The sequence below is a fragment of the Seriola lalandi genome, unplaced genomic scaffold (assembly GCF_002814215.2).
Source record: "Seriola lalandi dorsalis isolate HSWRI2012SDOR001 ecotype SW California unplaced genomic scaffold, Sedor1 jcf7180002054486, whole genome shotgun sequence".
NCBI classification, from domain to species: Eukaryota; Metazoa; Chordata; class Actinopteri; order Carangiformes; family Carangidae; genus Seriola; species Seriola lalandi.
In genome coordinates, this window is record NW_019525039.1 from 454,035 (window position 1) to 467,281 (window position 13,247).

Genomic DNA, 13,247 nt, shown 5'->3' on the forward strand with positions numbered 1-13,247 from the left:
TCATGGGTAGAAAACCTGACATGTGGCCACAGCTCTGCAGTTACTGAGTCCCTGATTTGTGAAATCTGGCCCGGAAAAGTGGATTATCTCCACAACAACACCCGCCACCATGATGTATTTCACTCCACCTGGAGCTTGTGTGTGATTATTTACAACTGCAGCCATGGTGTTGGAGATAAAGCGCATTTACGATCCAAAGAAAGAAGAAAAAAAAACATGTCTATTGATAATTGGCATCGGCTTAGTTGGTCCTGCCAAGTTCTTTAGAAGTGTCAAATATTCAGATACATCTCTTACAAACCATGTTAATCAAATATTCATGATGCACTCAGCCATGATGCTAATGTGGCTGATGCTCTGACAGCTTTGGTGCAAAACCCAAAAGGGCGAAATTCACCTACAGTATGTAACCGGTGTCTAGGGCGGAAATGCAAACAATTCTGCTGGTATTGACCCAAGCACTGTCTGTGACACTGTTTAATCGCGGTGTCTGCCACCCACATAGCAAACAACCCTCTACTGAGAAAATACAGTATGCACTGTAAGGTGTCTGCATGTTCTGATATATTTAATTTCTCATTACCACAATTTCCAGTATTTTAAAACAAAAATGTACCGTACTAAATGTATTACCCTGAAAAAAAACCCCCAATAAAACATTTTCATATGTTATTGTGTTGTTCCCAGAAGGGCTTGACGTTGCCATTTCCCTGCTGAACACTGATGTTTCTTACAGCTAATATTATTTTTGTATGCTGTGTGCTTCATCAAAAATGATATGAGAGTGAGTGACTATGCAGAATACCAACTATTCCTTTCTTACTCTAAACAAACGTGCTAAACTGCTGCTACTGTTTGTGTCTGACCCCAGCGATACAAACGGTGCTGCTGGTCAGGTGCCAGAGGAAAATATGGCACCGAAGTTGAAAACAGAAAGAAGTAAATTAACAGACGGTGCTTCAGCATCATTTGCGTAGTCGTTTTTACCTATTGCCCATTTGCTAAGTTTATAATATGCACTAAAAAATTTGCATAAACCTTCTTGCATGCGAGCAGAATTTAATATATGGCAGATACGTTTGTGATAGTGCACATTTTGAGGAGACAGAAACAATTCCATGTGAGTTATGACTTATGCACAGTAAAGTGTCATATAAAGATGATTTATGAGCCACATTTCAGTGGAATTGAATAAAGTTTTATATGCAAAATATACAGGTACTACACATGTGCTATGCTAATGGGGTGTTACATTCATAAATAGCTGTCTTTATTCATGATTTTAGGGGAGGCAGCTCTGTGACAGGGCAGATGGTGGATGGATGTACCGGGTTTGACTCACGCCAAAACAACAGTGTTCAGAAGTCAAAAATAATAACCATAATCTTAAGAGCGGCACTGTCATTACTCGATTTGTGTTGCATGTCTGAATCATAATCTAGACTTTTCGACTGAATGAGGACACAGAAACGAGTATTTAACTGGTAGGAATACATAATGCATGAACAATCCAGTCGTTTGACGTAGTGAGGCAATAAGTTCAACGGTTACAAACATTCTCGAATCGTGTTTGATTTTTGATGACACCTCTGTCGGTGGGGCGTTTATGCGACTTACGTTTCCCTGGATTTTCTGTTGAGGAAGTCTGTGAGAGGCTTTTTGTTCCCCGTTCAGCCATGGTGGCCCTCATCACAGCTCATCTTGATCACTCACCTATTTGTGTTTTGGGTGGAGCTGTTTTGAGAGGGATGCAGCGGAATGACGAGAGGTGATCTGTAGGTGGATGCTGTGTGCAAGAGTGAGAGACGCTGTGCACATCACTTTGCAGTAGTGAAAGTAGTAAAACTGAAAATCAAACGTGGTCTCTGAAAATGCATCACCATCACCATCATCGATGCAACACAAACCACTAATGGAGTCTGCACGGGGTTACTCAGTGCTAAGTGAAGACTGTTGAAAACCACCAATTCAGATGCTCTCATCTCATGCCGCAAGTGTCGGCCTTGAAAACATTTAGTCCTAGGAAGAGAGGGAGGGATGCTTTGTCTCTCAAGAGGAGCAGAGAGAAAAAAAAAAAAACACTTACCTAGACACATCTATGATGAACAAGTCTGCCTGAACAAGTGAGGACAGAACAGGGAGAATTTACCGTTTTTTGTTAATTATGCCGTCCAGCTCACACAATTAGCCCTCCTCACCCTGTCTCGTTCTGGTGTCAGCCTGGTTCATGAGAGCCAGTAACAGGCGCCTTCCTCCACTATGAGTCGGATGCTTGCTTGGCTGGAGACGAGAGTGCACTCAGTGACCTGGCACTTAGACCGCAGTAGTATTCACGGGTGTATAGGCCTGGATGTGTTCTATGTGGATACTTGCTCGGTAATTGTTTTTGCGGATCTGTCTGTCTGCATACAGCAGGTTGCATGTGGATAGAAAAGCGTGAGCGCGTCTCTGTGTGTGTGCGGTGTCTGCCTTAGCTCCTGTCATGTCAGTGAGGAGGTGGCAGTGTACTGTGCAGTAAGAGCAGTCAGCCTGCAGGCAGGACTGGCCATCTGGACACATGATGAGGAGCCTGGCCCAGACATCAGTCATTTTTTTTTTTTCTCCAATCCCTCTCAGTGTTATCAGATTTCTGTCTCTTTCTGCTGTCTGTCTACATATCAATCAGCAATGATACACTGTATTTTAACCATGTCACTCTTTTTCTCCTTTTTGTTCTCCATCTGTCTGTGTATTTCGTTCTCTCTCTCTCTCTCTCTCTCTCTCTCTCTCTCTCTCTCTCTTTCGCTCTCTTTCTACCCTCCTCTCCTCTTTTCTCCCTGCAGTTTGCTGTTTTGTGGTCCACAAGAGGTGCCATGAATTTGTCACGTTCAGCTGCCCAGGGGCAGATAAGGGGCCCGACACAGACGTAAGTAACCAGTCACCTCTCACGTGTTTGTCAGTGAGAAGGTGCCTTTTCCTCTCATTAGACCGAAGTGGACACACAGCACAGACATGCTCCTTTTTCACAGCTGTAGAGCTGCCATGTATTCTTGCTGTGTTATGATGTAGTGGTCTGTGGCAGAGGAACACTGAGTCTTGCTCTTCCCCTGACAAACACTATACTGCTGCAATTTCAGCTTGAACAATGTCGGTTTGAAATGATAAAATCAGACCTCTGACAAGATATATAATATTGATTCCAGCAAATTTACTCATAAAAAAAGAAACAAATATAACTGAGAATGATAATGCCAGCTTTGTGTCTCCGTTTCAATAATCTCAAAAGAAGAGTTCTATAATCTTTTACTTGGGTAGAAGAAAGAAGACCTGTTAAACTCTTGATATGTGATTGAACCACAGCAGCAGCAGCAGCAGCAGCAGCAGGTGGTTAATTCCATTCATTCAATGTCAGTGTTCCAGTTGAGTCACTGGCCGCCAGCTTTAGGAAAAATAATTTAAATATTCCACCCAGTGAGTCTCTGTCCCCATCCCCAAGATGAACTTTAGATTGTTCTCTTCCTGTAATAAAACGTCCTGCTATCCAAGTCAGTCGTTTTTCCTCCAAACCGTGATAGTGACTTCACAACACACTGACAGTGACTTTCATCCCTGACAGGGTCATGGAGTTCATGGTATAACTCTAAATAATAATTCTAATTCATCAGGACTGAGTTCAGACAAAAGCCGATTGGCAGATTACTGTGCCATTAGCAATGACCTTATCTGGCCCAGAGACAGATGGGAAATGTTGGGTTGGTGTCCAAAACTAACACACCTACATCCGTCTTGGCCAGGCCAAGAGGTGCTACACTGAGTGAGCAGGTGGTTTCCTGCAAGATTGCAGGTTGAATTTTTTTTTTTTTTCTTAACAGTAGTCCAAATTTACTGAGCAGCGTTTTCTGCAGGATAATTTAATCAGCACATTGACCTTAAAAAAGGGATTTAGCCATAATGTAGTTTTCTGTTACAAAATTTAAATGTATTAGAAAGGTTTTCTTTAATTGGACCATCAAAATCGTTTTAGATGCTTGATAAATATCAGCTCCTGTGTGACACGGTCACTGAGGTCTCCCATTCGCCTCTTCATTGGCTGCTAGTACCAACTATGTGCCATCAGCTGCTTCTTGCCTGCTTGATAAGTGTGAAACTCCATTTAAATGCCTACTTGCCTGCTGGGCATGCATAGCCTCTCGGCATTATAGCAGCACAGCCTGGCCTATGTAACTGGAGATATGTCAGTGTGTCATTCAAGATCATCAACCCAGACTCTTTAAATAGAGCACGCCACGGATGACACGTAAGCCGTAACAGCAGAAAATAGTCTGAGCAGGGGGGATTCTGGGGCTCAGAGTAGTGAAGGAACATCAGGTTTATCATTAACCAGACAGTTGACTTTTAATGACCTTTGACATCTGCGTGCTGCAGTGATCCCAGTCTCCTAATTTTGTTTTGCACAAAATGTATGAAAACACCGTTGTTAATTAATTTACCAGAATCACTGCATTCATTCATGTGTAATACTTTAGAAAGGTATATCATTTAAAAACAATTTAGTTCCACTTTTATTCCAATTGAGGTTATGTTCTTTCAATGTTGCTGTAGTCAAGCAGACCTTTAATGCTACTTGCTACTTCCACACTTGGATATATTGATGATGTGTTATATCCTGTATTCTTATCTGATACTCTTATGCTTAAGAAGAACTAATGTGTAGAAATCCAATTCAATTTGAGCAGACTTGACTTGGAGCAAAAGAGGGTTCAATTATTCCCCGGCCTTTGTTCACGCAGACGCTCTGCTGGGTTTTATGACTCTATAATTCAACAACTCCTGTGACCACATGGCCGCCAACCACCAATCAAATCTCTGTCCTTTAAAAATGCATGAGTATGTTATCTCCTCCCATTTCAAAATATTTGAAGCTTCCTTTTAATATACATTTCAACAGTACTTGGCAGTACTGTTGCCAGGGGCAACCACACTTATTACATGGCATGCTGCCTCCCGGGCGTGCAATTCAGGAAGGCAATAACTCCCATGGCCAGCAAATATCCTGAAGATCTGCAGTATCTAGGCTACCTGCATTTTATGACTCATGTCTGTGTTTTATAACTCCCCTACTGGAGGAAACAAAGTGTGCACAAAGATGCCAACAAGAGTCACTAGATCTTTTCAGTTCCTGTCTTGGTCTTGGTTTTACCATGTACATTCTGTCCTCAGAGCTACAGCCTCGGGGTGTTGTTTCAAGGGCAGGATAGGCTGCAGATATGCACATTACTCGCACATGATAGATTTAGGCTGTGGGTGCCGACTTTGTTGAGAGAGCCAACGCTTGATTCCTCCACCAGTTTCATAGCGATTGAAGGGATGTCTGTCGGGTCACAGGCTTGCTGCTCAAAATACGAAAATACTGCTTCTCATTGAAATTGTCATGTGAACCTGTAAAAAAAAAAAAAAAAAAAAAAAGGTACAGGTAAAATGAGTGCATGCAGCTAATACAACTAGTTATATGCTGTGTCTTGTGAATTATTGGGAGCATGTGAAAAGCTTTTCTGGAGTAACACAACAGTTCATTTTCAAGGCAAAAAGAATAACACAATGTAGTGAAGTATGCATTTAAACTGAAGGAAATGCTGGAATTTTGTTATAAAAAAGTCTTGAGATTAAATACTGGGTTTTTTTTTTTTGGCTTCTTTAAACTTTTAGAACAATTACTTAATTACTGTGTTAATGGAATTACATGTGAAGCTATGCTAGTTTAGTAAATTTGGCCTCAAGGGGATCATTTGTAGCAATCTGTAATAGTATCACTTGTAATCACATTCCATCAGTTAGTCTGATTAAACCACTTAATTTGACAAAATGTTTTTGTTCGACTGCCAGGTATAATGTTACCAGCAGCGTGAGTGAGTTCAATGCTTTACAGGACGAGCCCATCAATAATGCAAGAGCTTCCCGTTTCACTACAGGGGCTCAGCAGATGAAACTGAGAGGTCTGATGTGCTCGTGTTTGTAGGAGCGTGTGGCTGCCGCATCATTGATGTCCACTTAACGAGTGCACCACATATGACCCGGGGCAAATCGGCAAGTCTTTTTGCACTGATTTCCCCTCTGCTTACGGACACACACACACACACACACACACACCCACACACACACACACACACACACACACAGACATACACACATACACGCATACAGACAAACGTACACACACACACTCAGACAGTCACCCCTATCCCCTTGAGGCTGCTCAGTGCACGGATAGCTGTTGCAGAGTAACAGAGTTAAGCAGCAGCTAAGAGCCCTTTTTGCATCCTCTGCTTGGAAACAGACGGAGCTGACCTGAGGGTGACATGGCAGCATGGCAGAGCTGAAACAGACACACATTTTGAATGGCTATACCGCATACAATACGCAGGTACTCCACAATATCCACCAGCAAAATGGTATCAGAGACACAGCCTCAAATCAGTTAAAGGGAAGGAAATCGTAAAGTATAATCAGGACCTCAGTTAATCTGAGAAAAATCTAATTTGTAATATTAATGAGTAATGCTGTAGGCAGGAGTGATCTAATATTTAAAAGGGCAAATCACAGAGGAGGAGATGGTTTGGGCAGACTCCAGCAGGTCTGGGAAAAATAGGTGTTCTGTGGACAAGGCTTGGGACACACACCATCTCATTACAGGGACTCTGCTTGGGAATTGAAAACAGGATTAAACTGGAGTGGAGCTAAATTACATCATCAGCGCCACAGGCATCTTCGGTTGTCACTGGCGCTGGATCCTTTCTCCTGTATTTTTAGTCCATTTCCTTCTAGCGATGGTGCTGTCCATCTCATTTGAACAGGCCTGTTCTGGCCTGCAAGTTGTCTTAAAACACCTCGTCATGGTGTTCACCATTTCACCGTTCAGCCGGGGAGTGGTGCAAAGAAGTGAATCCAGGAGCAAATTCACTGGAACACCTTTTGTGAGTGATAGAGTTCCCAGCAAGAGGATTCTGCTTGTGCTGATGTGGCGTCATCCGATAACATCAGTTTGCCAGTATCAATCACCACGTGACTTTTTGTATTGTCAGTTAACAATACAGTTAAGTGGCCAATGGCAAGCTGCTTCATTTCGCTATTGAACCATATTGCAGATGTGCGTTTATACTTCTGTTGTAGTTTGGAGGAATGTTTAAACTTCTTAAAGAAATCTTTTCGAAAGCTTCCCTTTTCTTTCTAGAAAGCTTTCAGACTTAAAGCCAGTGAAGAACAGGGGAATAAATCTTGCCTCATGTTTTTAAGAGGAAGAAAGAAAAGCTTTTTAGTGCCTGGACCCCCAAAATAAAACAGTGCCTATACAGAACACACATCAGGAGGGTGAAACCTGCTGCTGAAATGAAAAAAATAAATGTTTGTAAAGGAATATACCCAAAGACCTAGCAGTGCTCTCTGTATGACCTCTTTTACTGTGTAGTAATATTCGACGTTTGACTGAATGCAAATATAGCCAGTTATGACAGTGTGATGTAATCGCCTCTGTGCCAGTGTCCACATAAGTCAGCCTCCCACCCCTTACTGAGCCGAATCCCAGCTCATGCTTTTAGCCCACGCCCCCATGCAAGCCTAGGTGCAAACCCATACTTCCAGGGAAACATGGACCCAAAGAAACTTGATGCTGCATATTTGTGCTTAGTGGACTGATTTTATTTTGGTGTGAGTGCTGACATATCCTGCAGGGCCCTGTCACACTACACTGTTTTAACTAAATGAGATCATTGTGCTTTGCTAAAAGCACACAAGACATTCACATAAAATCACACCGCGATAAGTGCCAGATAGGATTATGTCTGTGGCTGGTAGCTGCAGAACGGGCACACGAGAGGAGACCCGTAACAGCTACTCATGTCCTTGCACAGGGAATAAGAGAATGTGTTCTGCTAATGTAGTGTGTCTAATGCAGCTTGGCCTCTTTCACCAAGCTGAATTCATTGTCTAAGATGAGCCACCCCCCCGCACCCCCCGTGTGATGTGTTTGGAAATGTTGCTTCGGGTTTGTCAGCTTAACTCTGTATTAACACCAGTTACACAGAGAGCACATTAGATGATAAATCAAGAAAAAGAAAAAAAGGTAAAAGATGTGAGCCGTTACTGTTTTTATGGTCTACTGATGGACTGGAGAACAAACAAGAAGGGCAGAGGTTGGGATTGAGGAGAAGTAGGAGGAGAAGGAAATGGAAAGGAGATATCTTTTCTAGATAATAAAGAAGACGGGACAAGATGAAGCACGGCATAAAATACCAAGTCCATTTCAGGATTTGATTTTAAGGTCTGTTTGCTATAATGCACTGCGGCACCCTTCTCCTGTTTGGAAAAGCCTCCAACTGATAAATGCACTGGGAGGAGATCTGCTGCAGGATGATGTTGTTTTTGCTCAGGGTTTCTTCTTTTATTAATAAAAATACTTCAGGCAATGATAACTGTCAGTGTTTTTAGTCAAAAAGACATGACAGAGTTGACTAATTTATGAGAAATCATCTTTCGAGAATGGGCTTGTTCTCCTATGCTGGGACAAACACGCTGTTGGTTATAAATGTTAATGAGTGTTTGTGATGTAGATTCCCTCAGACTGTTGACCATGCATCACAGTTGGACGTTTGTTGCTTATGCCTTGCAGTGGACTCCATATCTGACGAGGCAGAGGTTCATGAACTTTCTCATCTTAGACCCTGAAGGAATTAAGTCTCCTCAGGAGACACAGTCTAATATAAACAAATGCGTGGGTCTTACAGAGGCGTGCTCAAAACCAACTTTATAGCCAAACTCGATGATATGTGTAGATATTATGACACAAGCCCTAACACTACAGATTGCTATTTAAACTGAATTGCAGTTTAAATTAAAACTCACTGAGAGCACATCTGACCACATGAAGATGAGAATAGACACTGTTTTGAGTTCCCATGCTCTGTGACACACAAAAATAAAAAATAAGAACATGAGAGATTATTATTCTGTCTGGGAAGTGTTTACAGAGTCGGACTGTGGATCTTAATGGTTCTCCAGAACTGTGTGTGTGTGTGTATGTGTGTGTGTGTGTGTGTGTGTCGCTGAAAAATAGTCTTTATTCAGAAAAGCTTTCCTAGACACCGGAAAAACAAAGATCAAGTACTGATTATGTTACCTGCACAACAGTGCCTTTATATTCATACTGCTGCTAAGACACCATTCAAGTTGGCAGTTTAATTCAGTTACAGTAGGTTTACTTAATGAGAGTCACATTCAAATACTGTGATTGTACCATGTGGGCATGTTAACACTGCTACACACTCAAGTAATATGAGGTTTAGACATCTGGTCTCTGGTCTACAATAAATGATTCTGAGCAGAAAGAGGGATATGAGAGCAGCAACACTGCTTCCCTTTGTTATGAACATGTTGTTTATGAAATACTAAGGAAAACAGGAATATTAACAAAGCCTTTTGTTGTATTGTATTGTTATAAAAAAAAACCTTACAATCTGTTGTAATATCATTGCAGTCACTAAAATCTCTCAGAGTAAGTTCCCTTTTTCCAATATCTTAATTTTCACGTTAGTATCCAGAGCATTATGATGATGATACTAATTTACTCAGTAAGGCTGTCACTGGACTAGAAATTGTGGCAACAATTAAATCTTCAGATTAATGATAATCATTTATTTGAACAGGTTTTGGATATTTTAGTGGAATGATTTTCCATATGCAAATATATGTACATATTAAATAGGAACTTTTATGTAGAAATTATATATAACACGTATTAGAAATTGGAACAATGTAATCTATTGACATAATGTATGTGTCTAGCCCATACAAAAATGTATGTTTATGTATGTATGCTTATATATGTAAATAGCCAAATTTCACTCTAGGTATTTCATATGTGTTATACACTTATGTCTTCATATACACTGTTGCTCATAAAGTAGGAATAAAATATTGTTTACCTCTTTCCATGAAATGATTGTGACTGTGATTTATTTCATTTCACCTGGGTAATTGGGACATGCATTTAAATAAGAATAAACAGAGGATTGTGTCTGAAAACAAAATTATTCCAACTTTATGGGCAACAGTGTATTATATATATAGTGTATGTAGGATGTATATATGGGATAATAATGTTTCCCCTTATAGGTGACATATATGTCATATTTTACATTTCTGTATGGGTTATAGTAACCCAAAACTGGATCTTTCTTTTAGATTCTCCTCTTTAACTGATACAATTATATGTGAAATAAACTGTATACATTACAGTTGTAAGTTACAAGAAACACAGAGCCTTTAAAAAAAAAAAGAAAAAAAAGAGATAATGTTTTTTACACTTTTCATCAAAAATACAGTATGTCATTGTTTCTGGTGATTATCAGTGCTGACTGATGGGTGATGTGATGGTAGAGAGTCCCCTGGGTTGCCTGCTGATGGTATTTATACGCTCCGGGATCCTAATGAACACTAACAGATCTCTAGTCTCTGTTGCTAATGGTCTGTGACGTGCCTGTCTAAAAGGAGGTTTGATGAAGGCTTTGCTAGGGGGGAGACCATACAGAAGGGTGTAAGTGCTCCCATGCTCTCAAGTGTGTGTGTGTGTGTGTGTGTGTGTGTGTGTGTGTGTGTGTGTGTGTCTGTGTGTCTGTGTGTCTGTGTGTCTGTGTGTTTGGTAGTGGTGGAAGATAGAAGATGGGTGGGCGCGGTGGGAACTGCTGAATCACTTCCTGGGGAAATGTTCCCCAGTGGAGAAGTATTACATACATCAGTGTTGATGCAGTGCAAACCTCCATAGCCTTTACTAAATTTTACTGCGAGTTTCCTCTGCATCTGCATCCTCTGTCTGTCATCTAACTTACGTGGCAAGAAGCAAGCCAAAGAGATACTGTACCTCACTCTTTGCCAAATGGCAGAGAGATGAAAGGGTTAATGTGCAGATAGGGCAAGTTTTCAGTGCCTGAAATGAATTGCGTTTCCAGTCCATATTTTCTACTGTTAAACTACATGGCAAAGGTAGCCCTATAGTGTATGTACTGTGCATAAATGAATAGTGAAAAGATATGAAGCTGTTGGCTGAATGGGAATGTATTTGGACTCTAACATTTGGACAGCGTGTCTGTGGCAGGATTATTTGCCGGTTTCTGACCCCTCTGAATCAAAGGAAATCTTCCTGGAGCTGCCATTTCACATGGACATTTGGGAGATGTCAGCATTGCAACCTCAGCTCTCAGCTCTGTGGATCTCGTTTCCATTTGAGTTTGATTTCTGCACACTGTGCAGTTCAGAAGAGGCTGGACGGAGAGTGAGACACAATGTCTTGTCTGACAGTTATACTGTAATTTGAACAACCAGCAGCATTGTTCGACCTCCACCGTTGTTTTCCTGACAGACAAGAACTCTTGCATTGCAGCTGACATTGCCCTGGACACCTGTGATTTTAAAACTGCAGCAACTTCACACCCACTGGGGACTGTCTTATTGTGAGTCAAGAAATCACTAACCCGCCATAAGCAGATTGATGAAAAGTGGTCATGATATGCAAGTGAAGTATAACACTTAATCAAGAAATCTCTGCGTCACAGATTAATAGCTGAGGCACCCGAGATGCATTGGGCTTCTCAATGCTCAGTGGTTGTGTCCCTGTTTGTTTAGCATGATGGGAACCAAAGCTAATCAGAATTCCTGCCTTCTTGACCCTGCACAATCCCCCCATCAAGCACACACACATGCACACACACACACACACACACCACACACACACCACACACACACACACACAATAAAAGCACACAAAGAAAATTATGCAATATACACACACAAGCACATTCTATCAGTCCCTGCGAGGTTTGTTTACAGCAAGTATCTGGTAGCCTGTCTCGCTTCCAACCACGCAAAGTATTACTAATGACTAGTGCATGGGAGAGTTGGAACTGCTCTTGACCCTGAATCAACTTGGTATCACAGATGTTGCAGGACGGGAGTCTGTCCTCACCAGTGCCTGCCAGCACACAACAAAACATCCATATCCATCCCTCTATGATATCAGTATTGAGCCTTAAGCACCCAGTGGTTTTGCTTGTTTTAGCCCATTAACACCCAATCATTTTTTACTACCTTTTCCCAAAGCATATACCATATGTTTTTACATTGAACTTCTTAGGCAGCCACTGAGTTCAGATAACTTCAGTACACTATAAAAATACATTTACACGGACTTAACTATTTTGAAGTCCTGATTATTAGTTTTATTTACCAAAGTATCACTCTGTTATAATGAATGAAGGTGGAGTCTGACTGATAACATCGCTGTGTTCACAGAAATCTAATACTATCGGTGGTGGCGTAAAGGTAAAGGCATGGTTTATTTAAGATCCTGTCAAACAGGCAGACATGCTATAACTGTCGCTCATGTCAGCGCACACAAAAACACTTGAAATAGAAGCCTGAGAGGGTCTAAAGTCTAAACTTGACCTCGCTTGTGAGAGGGAGGCCTGAAGCTGAACCAGCAGTAGGTCTGGAGCTCAACCCCAGAAATAGAATGATTTACAGATAGGTCAGCCTGCCTCTCTCCATCTCCTCCTGTATCTCAAGAGATGGAGATACAGTTCTGTGGACTTTAATAACTACAGGTTATCTTGCGGTGCGTCAGGCAAAGAAAAATAAATATTCACTGGAAAGTGGTGACCTTGCAGTGTTTGCAAAACTTTTGGCAACTCACTTGAGCAGCGCAGACGCTGGGTAGTGACTGAAAATGTTTGAGACAATTAAGTTTCATACTTCAGTACAGTGTTAACCAGTGGGAAAGGATAAATTATCAACCTGACACTGACCTCATACCACCGTGATGATTGCTTGATTTGTGATCCAACTAATTACTGTATAAGTCGGTTTTAGTTTAACAAAAAAGTACCTGATCACGTCTATTATTATCTGGCTAAGATTCAGGCCTTGACTCTATTCATTCCATGTCGACAGCATGATTTAAAAGAGAACTGACTCACTAACTAATCAATGTCATTAAGCTGATTGTTAATTATTGATTCACTTTAAGTGCTTGATGCCATTATATCTTTAAAAAACTGGCAGTGAGAAATAACGTCACAGCATTTGAAGCAATAGATTCTGACCATAAGCCCCTGTTATCTACAGAGTAAGTATTTCTTGAGTCAAACATTCTCCTTCGGTCAGACCTGAGCCTGGCTTTGCTTTACATACCATTACCATTTTTATTTGTAAGATTAGGATGTCAG

General features: G+C 41.2%; 1 protein-coding gene across 4 annotated transcripts in view; it reads left to right on the top strand.

The window, feature by feature from the left end:
* Nucleotides 1–13,247, top strand: part of prkcaa (protein kinase C, alpha, a) — a 141,624-nt gene that overhangs the window by 49,380 nt on the left and 78,997 nt on the right. For all 4 annotated transcript variants that reach the window (XM_087175732.1, XM_023412695.2, XM_087175733.1 and 1 more), the window contains exon 3: nucleotides 2,823–2,905. In XM_087175732.1, the coding sequence (XP_087031858.1) occupies nucleotides 2,823–2,905 (83 nt within the window). The remainder of the gene's footprint in view (nucleotides 1–2,822; nucleotides 2,906–13,247) is intronic.